This window comes from Neopsephotus bourkii, unplaced genomic scaffold, assembly GCF_033783945.1.
Source record: "Neopsephotus bourkii isolate Nb327-2 ecotype Australia unplaced genomic scaffold, CSIRO-AGI_Nbou_v1 NB_1100, whole genome shotgun sequence".
NCBI classification, from domain to species: Eukaryota; Metazoa; Chordata; class Aves; order Psittaciformes; family Psittacidae; genus Neopsephotus; species Neopsephotus bourkii.
The window spans coordinates 4,471-32,358 of record NW_026901587.1 but is presented as its reverse complement, the minus strand read 5'-3'; the positions used below and the strand labels follow the sequence as shown (position 1 = coordinate 32,358).

The following is a 27,888-nucleotide window of genomic DNA, read 5'->3' as shown; positions in this document are numbered from 1 at the left end:
CAGTGTCTGCCAATTGCTCCCAGTTACCCCCAGTTCCTTCCCAGTTAACCCCAGTGTCCGCCAATTGCTCCCAGTTACCCCCAGTTCCTTCCCAGTTACCCCCAGTGTCCCCCAATTGCTCCCAGTGGCTGAGAGGGGGTTTAGTGGGGTCCCAGTAAGCTCTAGAGGGGGGTAACTGGGATGAACTGGGTGGTTCCCACAGGGTCCTAGCGCCCCCCATAAGGTCCCAATGGCACCCACAGGGTCCTAGCGCCCCCCAGCCCCATCCCCCCCCATTCACTGCCCCCATTCACAAAACTTGGGGTTTTTTCCAGTTTATTTTTATAAGAAACCTCTATTTTCCACCCCTCCCCCCCCCCAAACCCTAAAATCGCGAGAATTTGCCCCAAAACGGCAGAGGGGGCGGGGCCAGCGCTGGTCCCGCCCCCCGAAGGGGGGGAGGGGGAGGAGGAGGCGGTGTCACTTCTCCTTTGGGGGGGGCCTGAGGGGGGGAAAAAACACAACTGAGTCACGTGACCCTGGTCTCCCCTCCCAGTGCCTCCCAATGCCCTCATATTCCCCTCCAGTCCCTCCCAGTCTATCCCCAGTTCATCCCAATGCCTCCCAATCCCCTCCCAGTCCACCCCAGTGCCCTCCAATTCCCTCCCAGTCCATCCCAGTTCCCTTCCAGACCATCCCAGTCTATCCCAATGCCCTCTAACCTCCTCCCAGTCCCTTCCAGACCATCCCAGTCCCTCCCAATCCATCCCAGTGCCTTCTAATCTCCTCCCAGTCCATCCCAATGCCCTCCAATCCCCTCCCAGTCCCTTCCAGTCTATCCCAGTCCCTCCCAGTCTATCCCAATCCCCTCCCAATCTATCCCAGTGCTTCCAATTCCCTTCCAGTCCCTTCCAGTCTATCCCAATCCCCTCCCAGTCTACCCCAGTGCCCTCCAATCCCCTCCCAGTCCCTCCCAGTCTATCCCAATCCCCTCCCAATCCATCCCAGTGCCTTCCAATTCCCTCCCAGTCCCTTCCAGTCTATCCCAATCCCCTCCCAGTCTACGCCAGTGCCCTCCAAGCCCCTCCCAGTCCCTTCCAGTCCATCCCAATGCCCTCCAGTCCCTATCCCAGTGCCCTCCCAGTGCCTTCTAATACCCCTCAGTCTACCCCAGTGCCCTCCAATCCCCTTCCAGTCCATCCCAATGCCCTCCAATCCCTTCCCAGTCCTCTCCAGTCTATCCCAATCCCCTCCCAGTCTACCCCAGTGCCCTCCAATCCCCTCCCAGTCCCTTCCAGTCTATCCCAGTCCCTCCCAGTCCACCCCAGTGCCCTCCAATCCCCTCCCAATCCATCCCAATCCCCTCCCAGTCTACCCCAGTCCCCTCCAATCCCCTCCCAGTACCTCCCAGTCCCTCCCAGTCCCTATCCCAGTACCTTCCAACACCCCCCCCCTCAATCCATCTCCCTCCCCAGCTCCCCCCATCCACCAGGGGGCGCCCTCACCCCACCCACCTGTAGACGCCCACGACCACGGCGTGGTCCCTCTCGTAGGGCTCCAGCGTCAGCTGCTCCTGAGGCTTCATCCTCTCGGCCGCCATGCGCCGGACCTCCCCCGCGAACACGGCCTCGGGCGCCGCCGTCGAGTCGATGCAGTTGGCCTGAGGGGGGGGGGGAGACGAGTGAGAGCGCCCCCTGGTGGGCTGGAGGTGAATGGGGATAAAACACCCCCCGGAGGTGAAGGGGATGGGGGGGACACGAGTGAGAGCGCCCCCTGGTGGGCTGGAGGTGAAGGGGAACGAGTGAGAGCGCCCCCTGGTGGGCTGGAGGTGAAGGGGATGGGCGGAGACGAGTGAGAGCGCCCCCTGGTGGGCTGGAGGTGAAGGGGATGGGCGGAGACGAGTGAGAGAGCCCCCTGGTGGGCTGGATGTGTGTGTGTGTGTGGGGGAGACGAGTGAGAGCGCCCCCTGGTGGTGGGGAGGTGAAGGGGAACGAGTGAGAGCGCCCCCTGGTGGCTGGAGGAGGGAGGGACAGTGAGAGCGCCCCCTGGTGGTGGGGGAAGGAAACCCAAAAACCCCCGGAGGTGAAGGGGAACGAGTGAGAGCGCCCCTGGTGGAAACACGAGTGAGAGTGCCCCGTGGTGGGGAGGTGATGGGGATGGGGGGACACGAGTGAGAGTGCCCCCTGGTGGGCTGGAGGTGAGAGGGATAAGGGAGAGCGCCCCCTGGTGGGCTGGAGGATGAGGGGGATAGAAGCCCCTGGTGGGCTGGAGGTGAGAGGGATAAGGGAAGCCCCTGGTGGGCTGGAGGTGAAGGGAACAAGGAGAGCGCCCCTGGTGGGCTGGAGGAAGGGAGGGGGACACGAGTGAGAGCGCCCCCTGGTGGGCTGGAGGTGAAGGGGATGGAGGGACACGAGTGAGAGCACCCCCTGTTGGGCTGGAGGTGAAAGGGATAAGGGAGAGCGCCCCCTGGTGGGGTGGAGGTGAAGGGGATGGGGGGACATGAGTGAGAGCGCCCCCTGGTGGGCTGGAGGTGAAGGGGATGGGGGGGACACGAGTGAGAGCGCCCCCTGGTGGGCTGGAGGTGAAAGGGATAAGGGAGAGCGCCCCCTGGTGGGCTGGAGGAGTGAGGGATAGGGAGGCGCCCCCTGGTGGGCTGGAGGTAAGGGGATACAAAACCCCAAAAAGGAGAGCGCCCCCTGGTGGGCTGGAGGTGAACGGGAACAAGGGAGAGCGCCCCCTGGTGGGCTGGAGGAGTGAGGGGGATATGGGAGCGCGCCCCCTGGTGGGCTGGAGGTGAGAGGGATATGGGAGAGCGCCCCCTGGAGCAGTGACTCCATAATGGGGTCCAGTGAGCCCATAACGGGGAGCAGTGAATCCATAATGGGGAGCAGTGAATCCATACTGGGAACCAGTGACTCCATACTGGGCACCAGTGATTCCATACAGGGACTAACTTGGGACCAGGGACCTCATAATGGGGACCAGTGATTCCATACTGGGGACCAATGAATCCATACTGGGACTAACTGGGGACAAGTGACCCTGTACTGGGGAGTAACTGGTTGCCAGTGCCCTGTTACTGGTTCCTATGCCACATTACTGGTTCCCAGTGCCCTATCACTGGTTCCCAGAATCCCATTACTGCTCCTTACAGCTTCCCAGTGCCCCTCTATTAATGCTTATTGCCCTGTTACTGCTTCCCAGTGCTTGGTACTGCTCCATACTGGTCCATACTGGTCTATACTGGTGTTACCTTGATGGAGATGAGGAAGTGGCCACCACGGCGCAGGAAGTGCTGTGCGTTCAGCGCCACGATGCGGGTCTGGTCCGGCTGCGCCACATCCGCAAAGATGACGTCCACCATCCCTATGGATACCAGTATGGACAATGGGACAATGGGACAATGGACCCCAAATCCCATTAACCCCACCCAAACCCAACCCAGAGCATCCCAGGACGTCGCCATGGCAACCAACGCACCAATCAGCATGCGGTACTTATGGGGATGCCGAGCATCCTCGATGACCGGGATAACGTTGGTCCTCTTCTTGGCCACGTTGATGAGATCCCGACCGGAGCGATGGGAGAATTCCACAGCGTAAACCAGGCCCTCCTAGGGACAAAGGGGGGGGCACCCCATGGGTGGTGGCATCAGTGGGGTCCTCAGCATCACTATGGACATGGTGCCATCATCCAAACAACCCACACCCAACACACCCACACCCAACACCACCACCCATAGGGTATCAATGGGGTCCTCAGCATCCCTATGGCCACAGTACGCCCCGCATCCCCCTGGACCAATCCCGGAGTCCCGCATCCCCCTGGACCAATCCTGGTACCCCCCGCATCCCTCTGGACCAATCCCGGAGCCCCGCATCCCCCTGGACCAATCCCAGAGCCCCGCATCCCTCTGGACCAATCCCAGAGCCCCGCATCCCTCTGGACCAATCCCGGAGCCCCGCATCCCTCTGGACCAATCCCGGAGCCCCGCATCCCTCTGGACCAATCCCGGTACCCCCCGCATCCCCCTGGACCAATCCCGGTGCCCCCCGCATCCCCCTGGACCAATCCCAGAGCCCCGCATCCCCCTGGACCAATCCCAGAGCCCCGCATCCCTCTGGACCAATCCCAGAGCCCCCCGCATCCCCCTGGACCAATCCCGGAGCCCCGCATCCCCCTGACCAACCCCCACCCCCCCCACCCCACCAACCCCCCCCACCCCACCAACCCCCCCACCCCACCAACCCCCCCACCCCCACCAACCCCCCGCATCCCCCTGGCAACCCGTCCCCCGCATCCCTCTGACCAATCCCGAGCCCCGTCCCCTGGACCAATCCCGGTACCCCCCGCATCCCCCTGACCAATCCCGAGCCCCGCGCATCCCCTGACCAATCCCGGCCCGCATCCCTCTGGACCAATCCCAGAGCCCCGCATCCCCCTGGACCAATCCCAGAGCCCCGCATCCCTCTGGACCAATCCCAGAGCCCCGCATCCCCCTGGACCAACCCCGCTACCCCCAGCATCCCTATGGCCATGGTACCCCCTGCATCCCCCTGGACCAATCCCGGTACCCCCCGCATCCCCCTGAACCAATCCCGGAGCCCCGCATCCCCCTGGACCAATCCCGGAGCCCCGCATCCCCCTGGACCAATCCCACGCATCCCTCTGGACCAATCCCAGGCCCCGCATCCCCCTGGACCAATCCCAGAGCCCCGCATCCCCCTGGACCAATCCCAGAGCCCCGCATCCCCCTGGACCAATCCCGGTGCCCCCCGCATCCCCCTGGACCAATCCCGGTACCCCGCGCATCCCCCTGGACCAATCCCGGTGCTCACCGGCCCCACGATGTCGGACACGTGGGACACGGTGGTCCCCGAGGCCGCCCCCAGGTACAGGACCTTGGCTCCGGGCTGGATGTGGATGCGGTCGATGCCCCCCAGGATGGCAGCGGCCAGCTTGGAGCGGAACGGGTTCCAGGCCCGGTACTCCACCTTCTCCTCCCCGTCCTGGGGTGGGGATATGGTACTGGGATGGGCTAGGGGGACCAGTGCTTCCCAGTGCAACCAGTGACACTGCCCAGTGCAACCAGTGACACCGCCCAGTGCTTCCCAGTGCAACCAGTGACACCGCCCAGTGCAACCAGTGCAACCAGTGACACTGCCCAGTGCTCCCAGTGACACCACCCGGGAACCAGTGCTTCCCAGTGCAACCAGTGACACCGCCCAGTGCTTCCCAGTGCAACCAGTGACACTACCCAGTGCTCCCAGTGCTTCCCAGTGCAACCAGTGACACCTCCCAGTGCTTCCCAGTGCAACCAGTGACACCGCCCAGTGCTTCCCAGTGCAACCAGTGACACCACCCGGTGCTCCCAGTGACACCGCCCGGGGACCAGTGCTTCCCAGTGCAACCAGTGACACCGCCCAGTGCTCCCAGTGACACCGCCCGGGGACCAGTGCTTCCCAGTGCAACCAGTGACACCGCCCAGTGCTCCCAGTGCTTCCCAGTGCAACCAGTGACACCGCCCGGTGCTCCCAGTGCTTCCCAGTGCAACCAGTGACACTGCCCGGTGCAACCAGTGCTACCGGGGTGGAGCTCCACCTCTCCCAGCGCCTCCCAGATGATCCAACTCCTATCCCAGTCTATCCCAGTGCCCTCCCAGTCTATCCCAGTGCCCTCCCAGTCTATCCCAGTGCCCTCCCAGTCAATCCCAGTCTATCCCAGTGCCCTCCCAGTCTATCCCAGTGCCATCCCAGTCTATCTCAGTCTATTCCAGTGCCCTCCCAGTCCATCCTACTCTACCCCAGTCCATCCCAGTCTATCCCAGTGCCCTCCCAGTCTACCCCAGTGCCCTCCCAGTCCATCCCAGTACCTCCACTGAGATCCTCTTCTCCCCATAGACCGACTCTCCCGGCACCAGGTTGCGGGTGACCAGAGCATCCTCCCGGCCCCGGCAGATGAACACCCCTGGAGGGGGGGACAGGGACCCCCAGTGACCCCCAGTCCATCCCAGTCCCCTCCCAGTCAATCCCAACCCCATCCTACCCCATTATATCCCAGTCTGTCCCATTCCCATCCCATGCCATTATATCCCAGTCTATCCCATTACATCCCATTCCCACCCCATCCCATTGCATCTCAGTCTATCCCATTAAACCTCAGTCTATCCCATTCCCATTCCATCCCATTATATCCCAGTACATCCCATTCCCATCCTATTCCATCCCAATACATCTCAGTCTATCCCATTCCCGTCCCATCCCATTATATCCCATTCCATCTCATCCCATCCCATTACATCCCAGGCTATCCCATTCCCATTCCATCCCACCCCATCCCAACACCATCCCATTACATACCATTGCCACCCCATTATATCCCAGTCTATCCCATCCCATTGTATCCCATTCCCATCCCATTCTACCCCATTACATCCCATTATATCCCAGTCTATCCCATCCCATCCCATTACATCCTATTCCCATCCCATTCTATCCCATTCCATCCATTCCCATCCCATCTCCATCCCATTCCCATCCCATTCTATCCCATTACATCCCATCCCCATCCCATTATATCCCAGTACATCCCCAGCCTATCGCACTCCCATTCCCATCCCATCCCCATTCCCATCCTCTATCCCATCCCCATTCCCATTCCCATCCCATTACATCCCAGTACATCCCATTCCCATTCCCATTATATCCCATTCCCATCCCATTATATCCCAGTCTATCCCATTCCCATTACCTGGGTGCCGATGCGGCTCCACCGTCACTTTCTTGCCCCCCCGGAAGCCGCCGCGGGAGGCTCCGCCCCTCCCGCCTCTGGCCCCGCCCCTTGCACCGCCCCGGCCACGCCCCCTGGGGCCCGCCCCGCCCCCTCGGGCTCCGCCCCGGGGCTGGAACCCGCCTCCTGCAGAGAGCAATGGGATCCAATGGGATGGACTGGGAGGGGATTGGGATGGACTGGCAACGGATTGGGATGGACTGGGATAGACTGGGATGTGATTGGGATGGACTGGGATAGACTGGGGGGAATTGGGATGGACTGGGATAGACTGGGAGGGGATTGGGATGGACTGGGGTAGACTGGGATGGGGTTGGGATGGACTGGGATAGACTGGGGGGGATTGGGATGGACTGGGGTGATATTGGGATATACTGGGATGTGGTTGGGATGGACTGGGATAGACTGGTGGGAATTGGGATGGACTGGGATAGACTGGGAGGGGATTGGGATGGACTGGGATAGACTGGGATGGGATTGGGATGGACTGGGATAGACTGGGAGGGGATTGGGATGGACTGGGAGGGTCAGGGGCTCTCCCAGCTCCATACTGGGAGCACTGGGAAGGTCCCCACTTACCTCGGCCCCCCCGGAAGCCGCCGCGTCCCCCCCCTCGGGGGCTGAACCCTGTGGAGCCGGTGTTAAACTGGGAGCACTGGGAGCACGGGGCTGCAGGCTCCCGGTATTCCCAGTCTGGCTCAAGCACCCCCCCCCCCCATAATCCCAGTCCCCCCCAGTCCATCCCATTCCCATCCCAATCGCCTCCTGTTAGATCCCATTGCCACCCCATTCCTTCCCATCACATCCATTTCCCTCCCATTAGACCCCATTCCCATCCCATTTCCTCCCATTAGACCCCATTCACCCCCATTAGGTCCCATTCACACCCCATTCCCATCCCATTCCCTCCCATTAGACCCCATTCCCATCCCATCAGACCCCATTCCCATCCTACTCCCATCCCACTGCCTCCCATTAGACTCCATTCCCCCCCATTAACTCCCATTCTCTCCCATTAGACCCCATTCCCATCCCATTATACCCCATTCCTATCCTACTCCCATCCCATTGCCTCCCATTAGACCCCATTCCCCCCATTAGCTCCCATTCCCATCCCATTCCCCCCCATTAGATCCCATTCCCATCCCATTGCCTCCCATTAGATCCCATTCCCATCCCATTGCCTCCCATTACACCCCATTCCCATCCCACTGCCTCCCATTAGATCCCATTCTCACCCCATTCCTTCCCATTAGATCCCAGTTTATCCCAGTTTACCCCAGTCCGTACCTGGCCTCATCCCACGTGCCGCTCCGACAACACCGGAACCGGAAACACCCTCCCGTAAACCCCGCCCCTTTGCGACGTCAAGGGCGCCGTCCCGCGCCGCTGGGTCCTAGTGCCCGCCCGCGGCCGCAACGTGACCGGAGGGGGGGGGAAGGAGTTTTGGGGTGAAAAAGGCGGAATTTGGGGGTTTCTGAGGGGATTTGAGGCCAGAAATGGGAATTCCTAGGGAGAAATAAGGGTTTGGGGGTAGAAATTGGGGATTTGAGAGAATATGGGCGTAAAAATGGGGTCCTGAGGGGGATTTGGGGATAAAAGTGGGAATTTTAGGTTTTCTTGCGGGGTTTTGATGGTATTTGGGGACAGAAATGGGGATTTTGGGGGATTCTGATGGTATCTGGGGACAGAAACGGGAATTTTTGCTGTGCTTTGGGTCAGAAACGTTGCTTTGGGCGGTTCTGGGGAGGATTTGGGGATAAAAACGGGGATTTGGGGGCTTCTGGGAGGGACTGGGCCAAAACCGGGGGCTTCGGGGTGGAATTTGAGGACAAAACCGGGGATTTGGGGGTTTCTCGGGGGGGGATTTAGGACGTAAACGGATATTTCGGGTGTCCTGAAGCCTCCTGGGACCATTTTGGGGCCTGAAGAGGCGTTCTGGGGCACGAAGAGCTTGTTTAAAGCCACGCTGGGGTGTTCTGGGCGCCATTCCGTGCCGTTTTGGGTCAATTCCGTGCTGTTTCGGGTCCCGTCCGTCCACTTCCGGGGTCCTCCCACCAATGGCGTCGCTCAGTCCTCCCTCTTCCTCCATGGAGCCGCTCCCGCAGCCGTCTCTATGGTTCCCCCCCCCCCCCCCCCCCCATTGAAGCCTATGGGGAGCGTGCGTCGCGTCACTTCCGGCCGCGCTCTGCGCTTCCGCTGCGTCTCGGTGGTTCCGGCCTGAAAGTGACTTTGAGCGGGGACGGGTGAGGAGCTGGGGTCCACTGGGAGCCACTGGGAGCCACTGGGATCAATGGGAGCGCCATTGGGAGCAGTGGGGAGGGCGCTGGGATCCACTGGGATCAATTGGGAGGAATGGGGGGGGTGCTGGGATCCATTGGGAGCGCCATTGGGAGCGCCATTGGGAGCAATGGGGGGGGGCGCTGGGATCCATTGGGAGCAATGGGGGGGGCACTGGGGTGAACTGGGAGCAATGGGGCCGTTACTGGGAGCACTGCGGGGTATTAATTAACCCCGAGGGTATTAATTAGTGCTAATGGGCTTAATTAACCTATTAATTACTCTCTATTAGCCGATTGTTTGTCACTGTGGGGGGGGCAATTACTCCTAATGGCCATTAATTACCCAAGGGGGTTATTAATTAGCCCAGGGAGGGTATTAATTGACCTTAGTGGGTATTAATTAGTCCATTATGGCTTAATTAACCCATTAATTACCCCTTATTAAGCCTCTCCTATTACTATTTCCTTCCTCATTACAAACTGGGGCATTAACACTACTGGGGGGGGGGATTAATGCTTCCTAATGCCCATTAATTAACCCATGGGGGGTATTAATTAACAACAATAGGTGTTAATTAAGGCCAGGGGGGTCTTAATTACCCCATTGTGGATTAAGTCACCCATTAATCATCCTGCTTCCATTCTTGCTTTAACTCCCCCATAAGGCATCAATGACCCCCTAAGGGTGATTAATGCCCCTATTAATCTATTAAGGACCCCAAGGGGGGGCCGTTAATGAAGAGGGGGTTAATTAACACCCGTTAATTGCCCCCCAGGCCATGGCTGAGGACATCCAGGCCAAGCTGAAGCGTTACAAGACGGCTCCATTCGACAGCCGCTTCCCCAACCAGAACCAGACCAAGAACTGTTGGCAGAACTACGTCGGTAGGGCCCTGTGGGGTAGACTGGGAGCACTGGGAGCACTGGGAGCATCGTTCCTGATGGATCCTGCTCTTCCCATGCAGATTTCCATCGGTGCCAGAAGGCCATGGCTGCCAAAGGGGCCGATGCTGCTCCTTGCCAATGGTACTATAGGGTCTACAAGTCCCTGTGCCCTATTTCTTGGGTGAGTGGGGTTCAAAAGGGGGGGTAATAGGAGGGTCCTATGGGGGTTGTGGGGAGCACCAAAGGGGGTCTATGGGGCTTGGGGGGGGGTAAAGGTGGTTGTGTTCTTCTTGGGGTCCCCATGGTCATCAGGGTGTCCAGGGTGTCCCCATGATCAGTGGGTTCCCCATGGTGTCCCTTTGGTGTCCCCATGCTCCTTGGGTTCCTCTTGGTGTCCCCATGGTTATCAGGGTGTCCAGGGTGTCCCCATCATCAATGGGTTCCCCATAGGGTACCCCTATTCCTTGGGTTCCCCATGATGTCCCCATGATGCCCCCCATGATGTCCCCATGATGCCCCCCATGATGCCCCCCATGATGCCCCCATGATGCCCCCATGATGCCCCTATGATGTCCCTCATGCTGTCCCCCATGATGCCCCCATGATGCCCCCATGATGCCCCCATGATGTCCCCCATGATGTCCCCATGATGCCCCCATGATGTCCCCCATGATGCCCCCATGATGTCCCCATGATGTCCCCATGATGTCCCCATGATGTCCCCATGATGCCCCCATGATGTCCCCATGATGTCCCCATGATGTCCCCATGGTATCCCCATGGTGTCCCCATGATGTCCCCATGATGTCCCCATGGTATCCCCATGCTGTCCCCATGATGTCCCCATGATGTTCCCCCTACAGGTGACAACCTGGGACGAGTACCGTGAAGAAGGGATCTTCCCAGGCAAGATCTGAGCATCTCCAGCCCCAAGGGGGAGGTGACCCCGGTGTCACCATGGTGGTGGCAGCTGATGGGGGCCACCACGGGGCTGGAAGGGGGCAACGTTGTCACCTGCCTGCTGGCCAATAAAGGATTCAACTGCTCCATGGAGTGCTTTTGGAAGGGGGGGAGGTGGTCCCATGGGGGTGGATGGTGGCCCCGTGGGGGTGGAGATGACCCCATGGTGGTGGAGATGACCCCATGGTGATGTTTGGTGGCCCCATGGTGGTGGTTGGGTGACCCCATGGTGGTGTTTGGGTGGCCCCATGGTGGTGGAGATGACCCCATGATGGTTGGGTGGCCCCATGATGGTGGTTGGGTGGCCCCATGGTGATGTTTGGTGGCCCCATGCTGGTGGAGATGACCCCATGGTGGTGGAGATGACCCCATGGTGCTGTTTGGTTGCCCCATGGTGCTGTTTGGTGACCCCATGGTGATGTTTGGTGGCCCCATGGTGCTGTCCCCCTGGGCCAAGCCATGAACCACACCACGAACCCCCTGGAGGTGCCACCAAGAAGCTTTTATTCCTTCCCAGTGGTGGTGGGATGGGCACAGGAGGTGCCAGCCCCCACAATGGGCGTCCCATGGGTGCTCCTTGTGGACATCGTGGATCCTATGGGACCAAAGGGAGCACTGGGAGGGGTCGGAGGCCCAGGACCTGCCCCACCACGGCCCCAGGGACAGCCAGGGTCTGGGTGAGGCCTTGTAGGGGGAGAGCTCCAGGGAGGAGACCTGAAGGAGGATATGGGGCCATGAGGACCTCCATGGGTCCTACATGCATCTCCATTGGTTCCATGCATCTCCATTGGCTCCATCCACCCATCTCCATTGGCTCCATCCATCCATCTCCATTGGCTCCATCCACCCATCTCCATTGGCTCCATCCATCCATCTCCATTGGCTCCATCCATCCATCTCCATTGGCTCCATCCATCCATCTCCATTGGCTCCATCCATCCATCTCCATTGGTCCATCCATTCCATTGGCTCCATCCATCCATCTCCATTGGCTCCATCCATCTCCATTGGCTCCATCCATCCATCTCCATTGGCTCCATCCATCCATCTCCATTGGCTCCATCCATCTCCATTGGCTCCATCCATCCATCTCCATTGGCTCCATCCATCTCCATTGGCTCCATCCATCCATCTCCATTGGCTCCATCCATCCATCTCCATTGGCTCCATCCATCCCCATTGGCTCCATCCATCCATCCCCATTGGCTCCATCCATCCATCTCCATTGGCTCCATCCATCTCCATTGGTTCCATCCATCTCCATTGGCTCCATCCATCCATCTCCATTGGCTCCATCCATCCATCCCCATTGGCTCCATCCATCCATCCCCATTGGCTCCATCCATCTCCATTGGCTCCATCCATCCATCATCCATCTCCATCCAGCCCCATGGTGTCCCCCCCCAACCATGTCCCCACCTCACCTGTGACCAGGTCCCTTGGCATCAGCTTCCTATGGGGACCACCGTTGTCCTCAGGGCACCATGGGGCTGTTGGGTGACACAAGGGGGACATGATGGAGAGGTGGAGAACATGATGGAAGTATGGAGAGAAACCATGATGGACACGTGGAGATCATCATGGAGGTCACCATGGCCATGGAGGGGTCATAGGGGAGGACACACAAAGGCCATCATGGACAGGTAGGGCTGGAGAACATCATAGATGGACCCATAAGGATGTCCTAGATGGACCCATAAGGGTGTCCTAGATGGACACACAAGGATGTCCTAGATGGACACACGAGGATGTCCTAGATGGACCCATAAGGATGTCCTAGATGGACACATAAGGATGTCCTAGATGGACCCATAAGGATGTCCTAGATGGACCCATAAGGATGTCCTAGATGGACCCATAAGGGTGTCCTAGATGGACATAGGGATGTCCTAGATGGACACATAAGGATGTCCTAGATGGACCCATAAGGATGTCCTAGATGGACCCATAAGGGTGTCCTAGATGGACATAGGGATGTCCTAGATGGACCCATAAGGATGTCCTAGATGGACACACAAGGATGTCCTAGATGGACACACAAGGATGTCCTAGATGGACACACAAGGATGTCCTAGATGGACCCATAAGGATGTCCTAGATGGACACATAAGGATGTCCTAGATGGACACACAAGGATGTCCTAGATGGACCCATAAGGATGTCCTAGATGGACACATAAGGATGCCCTAGATGGACCCATAAGGGTGTCCTAGATGGCCACAGCGATGTCCTCGACGTTCACCCATAGGTGACCATGGCCACCTCAAGATGATCTCCATGGACCTCCATGGCCACCTCAAGATGCCCTCCATGGCCCCATACAAAGCCCCCATTGACGCCCCCCATCCACCCCACCCCACGTCCCCCAACTCACGGCACGCATCCGGCACGCTCCAGGCCTCCACCCGGGCTCCAGCTTGGATGCAGGCATCTCCATAGGCCCTCAGCACCTCCTGCAGGACCTCCTTGACCCCCGGAGCCTCACAGAGCTCCCATAGGCACACGTCATAGAAGACCCCCGGCTTCACCATGGGGTGGCAGCTCCCAAAGGGGCCCTGTGGGGCACGGAGGACACCGCAGAGCTCCCCATGGACAAAGGCTCTCTTGGGGGCCTGGTGGCATGGGGGACACTGGGGACCTGGGCATGGTTGGTGGCACCCGGTGTCGGTGGCCATGAGGTGGTCGTTGGAGGGGTGGCCGTCGAAGTTGCCGCAGAGGCCGCAGGTGCGGTTGCGGTGGTTGGAGGCCACGGTGATGGTCAGCATGGCGGCGCCGGGGCCGGCGGTGACGGTGAGGCCGGAGGTGGTGGTGAGCACCATGGCGGTGCCGCGGTGCTGCTGGGACAGGGTCACGCAGGTGGAGCGGTCCTCGAGGCAGAAGGGGAGAGGGACGGGGATTCCGTCCAGCTAACGGGGGGTAATGGGGACAAAGGGGGTCATGGCCTGCTCGTCCATCCCCATCCGTCATCCCCATCCATCCCCATCCGTCATCCCCATCCATCCCCATCATCTGTCTCCATCCCCATCTCCATCCATCCCCATCTCCATCCATCCCCATCCATCCCCATCATCCGTCTCCATCCCCATCTCCATCCATCTCCATCCCCATCCATCATCCCCATCCACCCCCATCCATCCTTCTCCAGCCTTCATCCTTCTCCATCCCCATCCATATCTCCACCCATCTCCATTCCCATCCATCCCCATCCATCCACATTCCCATTCATCCTCATCCATCTCCACCCATCTCCATCCCCATCCATCATCTGCATCCCCATCCCTCCCCATCCATCATCTCCATCCGCATCTCCATCCCCATCCATCTCCATCCCCATCCATCATCTCCATCCCTGTCCATCCCCATCCATGTTCTCCATCCATCTCCATCCCCATCCATCATCTCCATCCCCATCCATCCCCATCCCCATCCATCATCTCCATCCCGTCCCTCCCCATCCATCTCCATCCCCATCTCCCTCCCCATCCATCATCTCCATCCCCATCCCATCCCCATCCCATCCATCCCCATCCATCCCCATCCATCATCTCCATCCCTATCCATCCCCATCCATGATCTCCATCCCCATCTATCCCCATCCATCATCTCCATCCATCCCCACCCCACCCCCACCCCACCCCACCCCCCCCCCCCTCCTCACCTCCACCTCCCGGTCCCCTCCCCTCATCTCCCATCTCCTCCTCTCCACCGTCACCACCAGGCTCCTTCCTGCTCCCCTGGGCTCCCTGATGCTGACATCGAAGCCCCCTTGCTCCCCGCGGCCCCCGCAGCTCCGCGCCGCCACCACCAGGGCCTGGCTGCAGTTGTCCCCTATGGCGGCGGCCGCCCCGTCGAAGGTCACCAGGTGGCTCCGCCCCACGGCGCGGCAGCTCCCCACGGACCCCGACCCAGACCCCGACGCCTCGGGCCCCATGGAGCACCCGGGGGTGCTCCTGGCCTGCGGGGGGGGCGCGCAGCCGGGGAGGCAGGAGGAGTAATGGGTGCCTGGGGGGCACTTGGGGGCTGGGGAGAGAGGAGAGGGGTGGGGTTGGGGTTGTCTTTGGGTGCTGTGTGTGTGTCCCCCCCTTTGGATACACTATGGGTGCTCTATGGGGCCTATGGGTGCTCTATGGGGCCTATGGGTGCCCTATGGGGCCTATGGGTGCTCTATGGGTGCTCTATGGGTGCTCTATGGGGCCTATGGGTGCTCTATGGGGGCTATGGGTGCTCTATGGGGCCCATGGGTGCTCTATGGGTCATATGGGTGCTCTATGGGTGCTCTATGGGTGCTATGGGTGCTCTATGGGTGCTCTATGGATGCTCTATGGGTGCTCTATGGGTGCTCTATGGGTGCTCTATGGGTCCTATGGGTGCTCTATGGATGCTCTATGGGTGCTCTATGGGGCCTATGGGTGCTCTATGGGGGCTATGGGTGCTCTATGGGGCCCATGGGTGCTCTATGGGTCATATGGGTGCTCTATGGGTGCTCTATGGGTGCTCTATGGGGCCTATGGGTGCTCTACGGATGCTCTATGTGTGCTCTATGGGTGCTCTACGGGGTCTATGGGTGCTCTATGGGGCCTATGGGTGCTCTACGGATGCTCTATGGGTGCTCTATGGGGCCTATGGGTGCTCTATGGGGCCTATGGGTGCTCTATGGGTCCTATGGATACCCTATGGGGCCCATGGGTGCTCCATGGGTCATATGGGTGCTCTATGGCTCCATCTTCTCCGTCCCCATCCCACCTTGGTCCTATGGACACTTTATGGGTCCTATGGATACCCTATGGGTCCTATGGATGCTCTATGGGTCCACCTTCTCCCTCCCCATCCCACCTTGTCCTATGGGTACTTTACGTGTCCTATGGATGCTCTATGGGTCCTATGGATACCCTATGTGTCCTATGGATACCCTATGGGTCCTATGGATGCTCTATGGGTCCACCTTCTCCCTCCCCATCCCACCTTGGTCCTATGGACACTCTATGGGTACCCTATGGGCCCTATGGATGCTCTATGGGTCCTATGGATGCTCTATGGGTCCACCTCCTCCCCCCCCCCCAACCTCTCCCCCTGACCCTTCTATGGGCCCCATTCCCCCCCATTCCCCCTTGGCCCCATCACTCACGGCACAGGGCCCCATTCCCCCCATTCCCCCCCATTGCCCCCCATTGCCCCCCATTGGCCCCATCACTCACGGCACAGGGCCCCATTGCCCCCCATTGGCCCCCATTGGCTCCATCACTCACGGCACAGGGCCCCATTCCCCCCCATTGCCCCCATTGGCCCCATCACTCACGGCACAGGGCCCCATTCCCCCCATTCCCCCCCATTGCCCCCATTGCCCCCCATTGGCCCCATCACTCACGGCACAGGGCCCCATTCCCCCCCATTCCCCCCCATTGCCCCCCATTGCCCCCCATTGCCCCCATCACTCACGGCACAGCTCCTTCCCTCTCCATTCCAAGGCCCCGATGCCAGCGCTCCGGCAGGCGGCGGCGTAGGCGGCCAGCACCCGGCACACCCCGCCGGGGCGGCACCCATCGGCCACGCAGTCCCGGTGGTAGGTACCGGGATGGACGGCGCCATGGCAACGCCGGAAGGGTCCTTCCTTGCTGAGCATCACTCGGCATCCTTGTACAGCATCCGCATCCGCATCCGCATCCGCATCCTTCCCGCAGCCAATCGCATCCCGGCACTCCCGCTGCCCCCGCCCCACTTCCCACTTCCCCTGCCCCACATCGTTGCGGGGGTCCCCGTCCATGTCCCCACAGAGGCCGCAGAGCTGCCCCCCAAGTGAGGCCGGGGCGGTGATGCTCACCCAGCGGTGGTGGCCGTCGAAGGTCAAGGTGACCCCATGGTGGGTGCCCATGGTCACCTCCCAGCCCCGGCGCTGGAGGGTGAGCCCCGAGGTAGGGGAGGTGTAGGGGAGGTGGATGGGGATGGAGTCGACCTGGAGTGGGGGGGGAATGGGGGGAAATGGGGAGAAATGGGGAGAAATGGGGAGAAATGGGTGTTATTGGGGGGAATGGGGTGGGAATGGGGAGAAAATGGGTGTTATTGGGGGGAATGGGGAGAAATGGGTGTTATTGGCAGGAATGGGGTGGGAATGGGGAGAAATGGGGAGAAATGGGGAGAAATGGGGAGAAAATGGGTGTTATAATGTGGGAGAGAAAATGGGTGTTATTGGGGGGAATGGGGTGGGAATGGGGTGGGAATGGGGAGAAAATGGGTGTTATTGGGGAGAATGGGGAGAAATGGGTGTTATTGGGAGGAAATGGGGTGGGAATGGGGAGAAATGGGTGTTATTGGGAGGAAATGGGGTGGGAATGGGGAGGAATGGGGTGGGAATGGGGAGAAATGGGGAGAAAATGGGTGTTATTGGGGGGAATGGGGTGGGAATGGGGAGAAATGGGGAGAAAATGGGTGTTATTGGGAGGAATGGGGAGAAATAGGGAGAAATGGGTGTTATTGGGGGGAATGGGGAGAAATAGGGAGAAATGGGTGTTATTGGGAGGAATGGGAGGAAATGGGGTGGGAATGATGGGAAAAGGGGTGCGAATGGGTTGGGAATGGGTTGGAAGAGGGGGTCCCAATGTGGTCCCTCAAGGCCCCCCCCACCCCACCCCACCGCCCTCCTCCCCATCGCATCTGCTCACCGTGACCAAGCCGGGCTCCAGCCCCACACGTGTGGGTCCCACCACGACGTCCACCCCATGGAGGCCACTGGGGCCCCCCCGGAGCAGGACACGGAAGGGCCCAGGCCCGGAGCAGGGCCCGGTCAAGAGGTGGTCACAGGAGATGGGGAAGCGGTGATGGAGGCGGTCGAAGGTGCGGAGGTGCCCCATGCCCAGCACGGAGCAGGTGGAGGTGGGGGGGCTGGAGGGGGGGCTGGAGGGGGGCAAGGGAAGGGGTTGGGGGGCACAAGGGTCCTCGGGGTACTTGGGGATGCAGGGGGGGACTGGGGGGGAAAGAGAGAGGAGAGGGGGTTAGTGATGGGGGTGGTGCAGGCAGGTAATGGTCATCATCTATCGTCATCATCATCATCATCCAACATCATCATCATCATCCATAACCATCATCATCATCCATTATCATCCATCCATCATCCATCATCACCCATAATCATCATCATCATCATCATCATCCATAACCATCATCCATCATCATCATCCATCATCATCCATCATCATCATCATCGTCATCATCCATCATCATCATCCATCATCATCATCCATCATCATTCATCATCATCTATCATCCATCATCATCATCCATCATCCATCCATCATCATCATCATCATCATCCATAATCATCATCATCATCATCCATCATCATCCATCATCATCATCATCCATCATCCATCCATCATCATCATCCATCATCATCATCCATCATCAACCATTATCATCCATTATCATCCATCATTATCCATCATCACCAGCCATCATCCATCATCCACCATCATCCATCATCATCCATCATCCATCATCCACCATCATCCATCATCATCTATCATCCATCATCATCATCCATTATCATCCATCATCCATCATCATCCATCATCATCATCCATCATCATCTATCATCCATCATCATCATCCATCATCATCATCCATCATCATCCATCATTATCATCCATCATCCATCATCATTATCATCATCCATCATCATTATCATTGTCCATCATCATCATCATCATCCATCATCATCTATCATCCTCTATCATCCATCATCATCATCCATTATCATCCATCATCATCATCCATTATCATCCATCATCATCATCATCCCCCACCCCCACCCCCACCCCCCGCCCCCCACTCACCGCACTCCCTCTCCTCTCCCTCCTTGTCCTTGTCCTTGTCCCCGGTGCAGAGCCCACAGAGCCGCCCCCTGAGCCCCGCTGGGGCCGTCACGGTCACGGCGCCGTCCCCCCCCATGGCCACGCGCACGCCGGTGCCCGTGGTCACCCTGCGCTGGCCCCCGCGGCGCTCCACGCGCACCCGGCCTCCCCCCAGCACCAGGGGCAGGCGGGACGGGCGCCCGGATACCTGTGGGGAGGGAGAGCAGTGGGGCAGGATGGAGATGGCGTCGGCATCGGCATCACTGTTATCATTGTTATCATCATCATCATTGTTATCATCATTGTTATCATCATTGTTATCATCATCATCATCATCATTGTCATCATTATCATTGTTATCATCATCATTGATCAGCATCATTGTTATCATCATCATCATTGTTATCATCATTGTTATCATTGTTATCATCATCATCATCATCATCCATCATTGTTATCATCATCATCATCATTGTTATCATCATCGTTATCATCATCATCATCCATCATTATCATCATCATCATTGTTATCATCATTGTTATCATCATCATCCATCATTGTTATCATCATCATCATCATCATCATCATCCATCATTGTTACCATCATTGTCATCATCCATCATTGTTATCATCATCATCATCCATCATCATCATCATTCATCATTGTCATCATCATCATCCATCATCCATCATCATCATCCTCATCATCATCCATCATCGTCATTATCATCATCCATCATTGTCATCATCATCATCTATCGTTATCATCATCATCATCCATCATCGTCATCACCATCACCCATCACCATCATCACCACCACCACCACCATCATCACCATCACCATCACCATCACCATCACCCACCACCATGATCACCATCACCATCACCCACCATCACCACCTCTATGTCCTCACCCTGGCCACGCTCTCCTCTCCCCGCACCAGCACCACCTCGAATCCATCCCCACGGATCCTCACGTCCTTGAAGGTTGCTCCAGGCCCTCTCCCCACTTGACCCCCAGCCGTGACCTCGAGGGACCCCAGTCCCCCACTGCAGCCCCTCACCAACCCTTGCCTGCAGGCGGGGCTCATCCCATGGCTCCTCCCATCGAAGGCCCGGTACCGCCAGCGGCTCAGGACGTGGCACAGCAGGGGGGGCTGTGGCACAGGGACGCACCTCGCCGTGGCTCCCACCTCTTGGCACATGGTACCCGATGGGCACCGCACCTGGGAGCAAGCGGCCTTGGTGGGGACGCACGTTGGCCACCCGCTGTCCTCGTGGCAGGAGGCACCCGTGGGGCAGCGGATGGAGGAGCACGAGGGCCTGCAATGGGGCTGCCCCTCCACCAGGTGGCACTGGAAGCCCTCAGGGCACGTCGAGGTGGAGCAAGGGGATGGGGTGCACTGGGGGCTGGGGTCCCCTGGTCGGCACCCGGAGCCTGGTGGGCAGGAGATGCTGGAGCAGGAGCCTATGGGGATGCTCCTGGCCATGCGGGTGCACCTGGGCCACCCTCCCAGCACCCTGCACGCGGTCCCGGTGGGGCAACGGAGGTCGCGGCAAGAGGGGACGCGCACGCAACGGGGCCACCCATTGAGGACCTTGCAGCCCATGCCCGCCATGCACTGGAGGTGGTGGCAGGAGGGACGGGACGCGCAGGTGGGGTGGCCACGGAGCAGGACGCAGGCGGTGGGAGGGGGACATGGGATGTGGGGGCAGGATATGGGGAGGGAGACGCAGTGGATGCCAATGCAGGACATGGGGGGCGAGGAGAAGGTGGGGGTGGGTTTGTGGGGGACCCAGGGTATGGAGGGGAGGAGGGGGTGGATGGGGAGGCAACGGGGCCACCCATTGAGCATGGTGCAGGTGGCACCCGGGGGACATCGGGTGTCGCTGCATGAGGGTTGGTGGTGGACGCATTGAGGCCACCCATTGACCATGGTGCAGGTGGTTCCATGGGGGCATTGGAGGTCACTGCATGAAGGTCTCCTTATGGAGGTCTTGGCTTGGACACACTGGGGTTGGCCATTGACCATGGTGCAGGTGGTTCCATGGGGACATTGGAGGTCACTGCATGAAGGTCTCCTTATGGAGGTCTTGGCTTGGATGCATCTTGGCCACCCATCGACCATCTGGCACATGGTCCCCTTCTGGCATTGGACATCACTGCATGAAGGCTGCTGATGGACACATTGAGGCCACCCATTGACCATGGTGCAGGTGGTTCCTTTAGGACAGTGGAGGTCACTGCAGGTTGGTTGGTTGTGGACACACTGGGGTTGGCCATTGACCATGCTGCAGGTGGTCCCTTGGGGACATTGGAGGTCATTGCATGATGGTCTCCTTATGGAGGTCTTGGTTTGGACACATCTTGGCCACCCATTGACCATGTTACAGGTGGTCCCTTTGGGACATTGGATGTGGCTGCAAGTAGGTCTAATGATGGAGGTCTTGGATTGGACACACTGGGGTTGGCCATTGACCATAGTGCAGGTGGTTCCATGGGGACAGTGGAGGTCACTGCATGAAGGTCTCTTTATGGAGGTCTTGGCTTGGATGCATCTTGGCCACCCATCGACCATCTGGCAGGAGGTTCCTTTCCCACACTGGACATCACTGCATGAAGGTTGGTGATGGACACATTGAGGCCACCCATTGACCATGTTACACGTTGTTCCCTTAGGACACTGGAGGTCACTGCATGAAGGTCTACCTATGGAGGTCTTGGATTGGACACACTGGGGTTGGCCATTGACCATGTTGCATGTTGTTCCCTTAGGACACTGGAGGTCAGTGCATGAAGGTCTCCTTATGGAGGTCTTGGTTTGGACACATCTTGGCCACCCATTGACCATGTTGCAGGTGGTCCCCTTCTGGCAATGGAGGTCACTGCAGGTTGGTTGGTTGTGGATGCACTGGGGTTGGTCATTGACCATGGTGCAGGTGGTACCTTGGGGACATTGGAGGTCACTGCATGAAGGTTTCCTTATGGAGGTCTTGGCTTGGATGCATCTTGGCCACCCATTGACCATGTTGCAGGTGGTCCCCTTCTGGCACTGGACATCACTGCAGGTTGGTTGCTGATGGACACATTGAGGTTGAGCATCCAGCATCTTACAGGTGGTCCCTTGGGGACACTGGAGGTCATGGCAGGAAGTTGGCTTTGGGGCTATCTTGGTCTGGGCACACTGGGGTTGGCCATTGACCATGGTGCAGATGGTTTCCTTGGGGCATTGGAGGTCACTGCATGAAGGTCTCCTTATGGAGGTCTTGGCTTGGATGCATCGTGGCCACCCATCGACCATCTGGCACATGGTCCCCTTCTGGCACTGGATGTCCTGGCATGAAGGCTGCTGATGGACACATTGAGGCCACCCATTGACCATGGTACAGGTGGTCCCTTTGGGACATTGGATGTGGCTGCAAGTAGGTCTACTGATGGAGGTCTTCGTCTGGGCACATTGGGGTTGGCCATTGACCATGGTGCAGGTGGTACCTTTGGGACACTGGAGGTCACTGCATGAAGGTCTCCTTATGGAGGTCTTGGCTTGGACACACTGGGGGTGGCCATTGACCATGCTGCAGGTGGTACCTTGGGGACAATGCACATCAGTGCATGCAGGTCTCCTTATGGTGGTCTTGGCTTGGATGCATCTTGGCCAACCATCAATGATCTGACATGTGCTCCCCTTCTGGCACTGGACATCACTGCATGAAGTTTGGTGATGGACACATTGAGGCCACCCATTGACCATGGTGCAGGTGGTACCTTGGGGACATTGGAGGTCACTGCATGAAGGTCTCCTTATTGAGGTCTTGGATTGGACACATCTTGGCCAACCATCAACGATCTGGCACATGGTCCCCTTCTGGCACTGGATGTCACTGCAGGTTGGTTGGTGATGGACACATTGGGGTTGGCCATTGACCATGTTGCAGGTGGTTCCATGTGGACATTGGAGGTCACTGCATGAAGGTCTCCTTATGGAGGTCTTGGCTTGGATGCATCTTGGCCACCCATTGACCATCTGGCAGGAGGTTCCCTTGGGGCACTGGATGTCACTGCAGGTTGGCTGCTGATGGACACATTGAGGCCACCCATTGACCATGGTGCAGGTGGTACCTTGGGGACATTGGAGGTCACTGCATGAAGGTCTCCTTATGGAGGTCTTGGCTTGGACACACTGGGGTTGGCCATTGACCATGGTGCAGGTGGTACCCTGGGGACAATGCACATCAGTGCATGCAGGTCTCCTTATGGAGGTCTTGGCTTGGATGCATCTTGGCCACCCATTGACCATCTGGCAGGAGGTTCCCTTGGGGCACTGGACGTCACTGCATGAAGGTTGGTGATGGACACATTGAGGCCACCCATTGACCATGGTGCAAGTGGTTCCCTTAGGACACTGGAGGTCACTGCATGAAGGTCTGCTAATGGAGGTCTTGGTTTGGACACATCTTGGCCACCCATTGACCATGTTGCAGGTGGTTCCCTTCTGGCACTGGATGTCACTGCAGGTTGGTTGGTGATGGACACATTGGGGTTGGCCATTCACCATGTTGCAGGTGGTTCCATGGGGGCATTGGAGGTCACTGCATGAAGGTCTCCTTATGGAGGTCTTGGATTGGATGCATCTTGGCCAACCATCGACCATCTGGCACATGGTCCCCTTCTGGCATTGGATGTCACTGCATGAAGGCTGCTGATGGACACATTGAGGCCACCCATTGACCATGGTGCAGGTGGTACCTTTGGGACACTGGAGGTCAGTGCATGAAGGTCTCTTAATGGAAATCTTGGCTTGGACACACTGGGGTTGGCCATTGACCATGTTGCAGGTGGTACCTTGGGGACATTGGAGATCACTGCATGAAGGTCTCCTTACGGAGGTCTTGGCTTGGATGCATCTTGGCCACCCATTGACCATGTTGCAGGTGGTTCCCTTCTGGCACTGGATGTCACTGCAGGTTGGCTGCTGATGGACACATTGGGGTTGGCCATTGACCATGTTACAGATGGTTCCATGGGGGCATTGGAGGTCACTGCATGAAGGTCTCCTTACGGAGGTCTTGGCTTGGATGCATCTTGGCCAACCATCAATGATCTGGCACATGGTCCCCTTCTGGCACTGGACATCACTGCAGGTTGGTTGGTGATGGACACATTGAGGTTGAGCATCCAGCATCTTACAGGTGGTCCCTTGGGGACACTGGAGGTCATGGCAGGAAGGTGGCCTTGGGGCTATCTTGGTCTGGACACACTGGGGTTGGCCATTGACCATGGTGCAGGTGGTACCCTGGGGACAATGCACATCAGTGCATGCAGGTCTCCTTATGGAGGTCTTGGCTTGGATGCATCTTGGCCACCCATCGACCATCTGGCACATGGTCCCCTTCTGGCACTGGATGTCACTGCATGAAGGTTGGTGATGGACACATTGAGGCCACCCATTGACCATGGTGCATGTTGTTCCCTTAGGACACTGGAGGTCACTGCATGAAGGTCTCCTTATGGAGGTCTGGGTTTGGACACATCTTGGCCACCCATTGACCATGTTGCAGGTGGTCCCCTTCTGGCAATGGAGGTCACTGCAGGTTGGTTGGTTGTGGATGCACTGGGGTTGGTCATTGACCGTGTTGCAGGTGGTTCCTTTAGGACATTGGAGGTCACTGCATGAAGGTTTCCTTATGGAGGTCTTGGCTTGGACACATCTTGGCCAACCATCGACCATCTGGCACATGGTCCCCTTCTGGCATTGGACATCACTGCATGAAGGCTGCTGATGGACACATTGAGGCCACCCATTGACCATGTTACAGATGGTCCCTTTGGGGCATTGGAGGTCACTGCATGAAGGTCTCTCTATGGAGGTCTTGGTCTGGACACACTGGGGTTGGCCATTGACCATGCTGCAGGTGGTTCCTTGGGGACATTGGAGGTCACTGCATGAAGGTCTCCTTATGGAGGTCTTGGCTTGGATGCATCTTGGCCACCCATTGACCATCTGGCAGGAGGTCCCCTTCTGGCACTGGACATCACTGCAGGTTGTTTGCTGATGGACACATTGAGGTTGAGCATCCAGCATCTTACAGGTGGTGCCTTGGGGACACTGGAGGTCACTGCATGAAGGTCTCCTTATGGAGGTCTTGGATTGGATGCATCTTGGCCAACCATCAATGATCTGACATGTGCTCCCCTTCTGGCATTGGACATCACTGCATGAGGGTGGGTTGTGGATGCACTGGGGTTGGCCATTGACCATGGTGCAGGTGGTTCCTTTGGGACATTGGAGATCACTGCATGAAGGTCTCCTTATGGAGGTCTTGGCTTGGATGCATCTTGGCCACCCATTGACCATCTGGCACATGGTCCCCTTCTGGCATTGGACATCACTGCAGGTTGGTTGCTGATGGACACATTGAGGTTGAGCATCCAGCATCTTACAGGTGGTCCCTTGGGGACACTGGAGGTCATGGCAGGAAGGTGGCTTTGGGGCTATCTTGGTCTGGGCACACTGGGGTTGGCCATTGACCATGGTGCAGGTGGTTCCCTTCTGGCACTGGATGTCACTGCAGGTTGGTTGGTTGTGGACACAGTGGGGTTGGCCATTGACCATGCTGCAGGTGGTACCTTTAGGACATTGGAGGTCACTGCATGAAGGTCTCCTTATGGAGGTCTTGGATTGGACACACTGGGGTTGGCCTTTGACCATGCTGCAGGTGGTACCGTGGGGGCATTGGAGGTCACTGCATGAAGGTCTCCTTATGGAGGTCTTGGATTGGATGCATCTTGGCCAACCATCAATGATCTGACATGTGCTCCCCTTCTGGCACTGGACATCACTGCATGAGGGCGGGTTGTGGATGCACTGGGGTTGGCCATTGACCATGGTGCAGGTGGTTCCTTTGGGACATTGGAGGTCACTGCATGAAGGTCTCCTTATGGAGGTCTTGGCTTGGATGCATTGTGGCCACCCATTGACCATCTGGCACATGGTCCCCTTCTGGCACTGGACATCACTGCAGGTTGGCTGCTGATGGACACATTGAGGTTGGCCATCCAGCATCTTACAGGTGGTGCCTTGGGGACACTGGAGGTCACTGCATGAAAGTCTCTTTATGGAGGTCTTGGCTTGGATGCATCTTGGCCAACCATCAATGATCTGACATGTGCTCCCCTTCTGGCACTGGATGTCACTGCAGGTTGGTTGCTGATGGACACATTGAGGCCAACCATTGACCATGGTGCAGGTGGTCCCTTTGGGACATTGGAGGTCACTGCATGAAGGTCTCCTTATGGAGGTCTTGGCTTGGATGCATCTTGGCCACCCATCGACCATCTGGCACATGGTCCCCTTCTGGCACTGGATGTCACTGCATGAAGGTTGGTGATGGACACATTGAGGCCACCCATTGACCATGGTGCAAGTGGTTCCCTTAGGACACTGGAGGTCACTGCATGAAGGTCTGCTAATGGAGGTCTTGGTTTGGACACATCTTGGCCACCCATTGACCATGTTACAGGTGGTTCCCTTCTGGCACTGGATGTCACTGCAGGTTGGTTGGGGATGGACACACTGGGGTTGGCCATTGACCATGCTGCAGGTGGTTCCATGGGGACATTGGAGGTCACTGCATGAAGGTCTCCTTATGGAGGTCTTGGCTTGGATGCATCTTGGCCAACCATCAATGATCTGACATGTGCTCCCCTTCTGGCATTGGATGTCACTGCATGAAGGCTGCTGATGGACACATTGAGGCCACCCATTGACCATGGTGCAGGTGGTCCCTTTGGGACACTGGAGGTCACTGCAGGAAGGTCTCCTTATGGAGGTCTTAGACTGGACACACTGGGGTTGGCCATTGACCATGCTGCAGGTGGTACCATGGGGGCATTGGAGGTCGCTGCATGAAGGTCTCCTTATGGACGTCTTGGTTTGGATGCATCTTGGCCACCCATCGACCATCTGGCACATGGTCCCCTTCTCGCACTGGACGTCACTGCAGGTTGGTTGGTGATGGACACATCTTGGCCACCCATTGACCATGTTGCAGGTGGTCCCCTTCTGGCACTGGATGTCACTGCATGAAGGCTGCTGATGGACACATTGAGGCCACCCATTGACCATGGTGCAGGTGATTCCCTTAGGACACTGGAGGTCACTGCACGAAGGTCTCCTTATGGAGCTCTTGGTTTGGACACACTGGGGTTGGCCATTGACCATGTTGCAGGTGGTTCCTTTAGGACACTGGAGATCACTGCATGGAGGTCTCCTTATGGAGGTCTTGGTCTGGACACACTGGGGTTGGCCACTGACCATGCTGCAGGTAGTACCATGGGGGCATTGGAGGTCACTGCATGAAGGTCTCCTTATGGAGGTCTTGGCTTGGATGCAGCTTGGCCAACCATCAATGATCTGGCACATGGTCCCCTTCTGGCACTGGACATCACTGCATGAAGGCTGCTGATGGACACATTGAGGCCACCCATTGACCATGCTGCAGGTGGTTCCATGGGGGCATTGGAGGTCACTGCATGAAGGTCTCCTTATGGAGGTCTTGGCTTGGATGCATCTTGGCCAACCATCAATGATCTGGCACATGGTCCCCTTCTGGCACTGGACATCACTGCAGGTTGGCTGCTGATGGACACATTGAGGTTGACCATCCAACACCTTACAGGTGGTCCCATGAGCGCACCTCACCTCATCACACGTTGGCCTCCTCTCTGGTGCTTGCTTTGCGATGGGACCTGCTTTGGAGAACATCCTTGGCCCCAACCAAGCTGGGGGAGCTTCATGGCGCTGGCCCAGGCCTTTGTGCACGCATCGAGGCCACCCCCGCTCCATGGAGCAGGAGGTCCCTTTGGGACACCAGAACCTGCTGCACGAAGGGGGGTTCTGGACGCACTTAGGCCACGACCCAACCATCTGGCACATGGTACCCATGGGACATTGGATGTCCCCACAGGAAGGCAGGGGACCAACGCACTTGGGCCACCCATCCAGCATCTTACACACGGTCCCCTTGTGGCAATGGAGCTCCTGGCACGATGGCGGCTTGTGGAGGACAGGAGAATGGGAGATCTTCATGGGCCCGCACCAGGGCCACCCGTCCACCATGTGGCACGCGGTTCCTCGGTGGCATTGG

At 58.0% G+C, this 27,888-nt stretch overlaps 2 protein-coding genes across 3 annotated transcripts; one reads left to right on the top strand and one right to left on the bottom strand.

Moving 5' to 3' along the window:
* Positions 1-302: 302 nt before the first annotated feature.
* Positions 303-8,096, bottom strand: FBL (fibrillarin). 2 transcript variants are annotated; one of them, XM_061362246.1, is made up of 9 exons: positions 8,059-8,096; positions 7,348-7,395; positions 6,730-6,894; positions 5,852-5,946; positions 4,818-4,988; positions 3,460-3,592; positions 3,233-3,345; positions 1,494-1,639; positions 303-481 (listed from the first exon to the last, which is right to left on the bottom strand). In XM_061362246.1, the coding sequence occupies exons 1-9, from the start codon at positions 8,066-8,068 to the stop codon at positions 460-462; spliced, it is 903 nt and encodes a 300-aa protein (XP_061218230.1). In that variant the 5' UTR covers positions 8,069-8,096; the 3' UTR covers positions 303-459. The 2 variants fall into 2 exon arrangements, with proteins under 2 accessions (XP_061218230.1, XP_061218231.1); XM_061362247.1 differs by lacking the exon at positions 6,730-6,894.
* Positions 8,097-8,913: 817 nt separating this feature from the next.
* On the top strand, positions 8,914-10,982 carry LOC133217102 (cytochrome c oxidase subunit 6B1). The gene is made up of 4 exons (XM_061362245.1): positions 8,914-9,014; positions 9,827-9,935; positions 10,016-10,116; positions 10,799-10,982. The coding sequence occupies exons 2-4, from the start codon at positions 9,830-9,832 to the stop codon at positions 10,850-10,852; spliced, it is 261 nt and encodes an 86-aa protein (XP_061218229.1). The 5' UTR covers positions 8,914-9,014; positions 9,827-9,829; the 3' UTR covers positions 10,853-10,982.
* The last annotated feature ends 16,906 nt before the right edge of the window (positions 10,983-27,888 follow it).

Excerpts from the sequence above, each read along its gene's own strand:
- LOC133217102 (XM_061362245.1), top strand. The coding sequence starts at position 9,830 with ATGGCTGAGGACATCCAGGCCAAGCTGAAGCGTTACAAGACGGCTCCA. Across the intron at positions 9,936-10,015 it reads CTGTTGGCAGAACTACGTCG|ATTTCCATCGGTGCCAGAAG; the intron begins GTAGGGCCCTGT and ends CTTCCCATGCAG. Across the intron at positions 10,117-10,798 it reads CCCTGTGCCCTATTTCTTGG|GTGACAACCTGGGACGAGTA; the intron begins GTGAGTGGGGTT and ends TTCCCCCTACAG.
- FBL (XM_061362246.1), bottom strand. Across the intron at positions 3,593-4,817 it reads TGTCCGACATCGTGGGGCCG|GAGGGCCTGGTTTACGCTGT; the intron begins GTGAGCACCGGG and ends CTTTGTCCCTAG. Across the intron at positions 482-1,493 it reads GTGGTCGTGGGCGTCTACAG|GCCCCCCCCAAAGGAGAAGT; the intron begins GTGGGTGGGGTG and ends TCCCCCCCTCAG.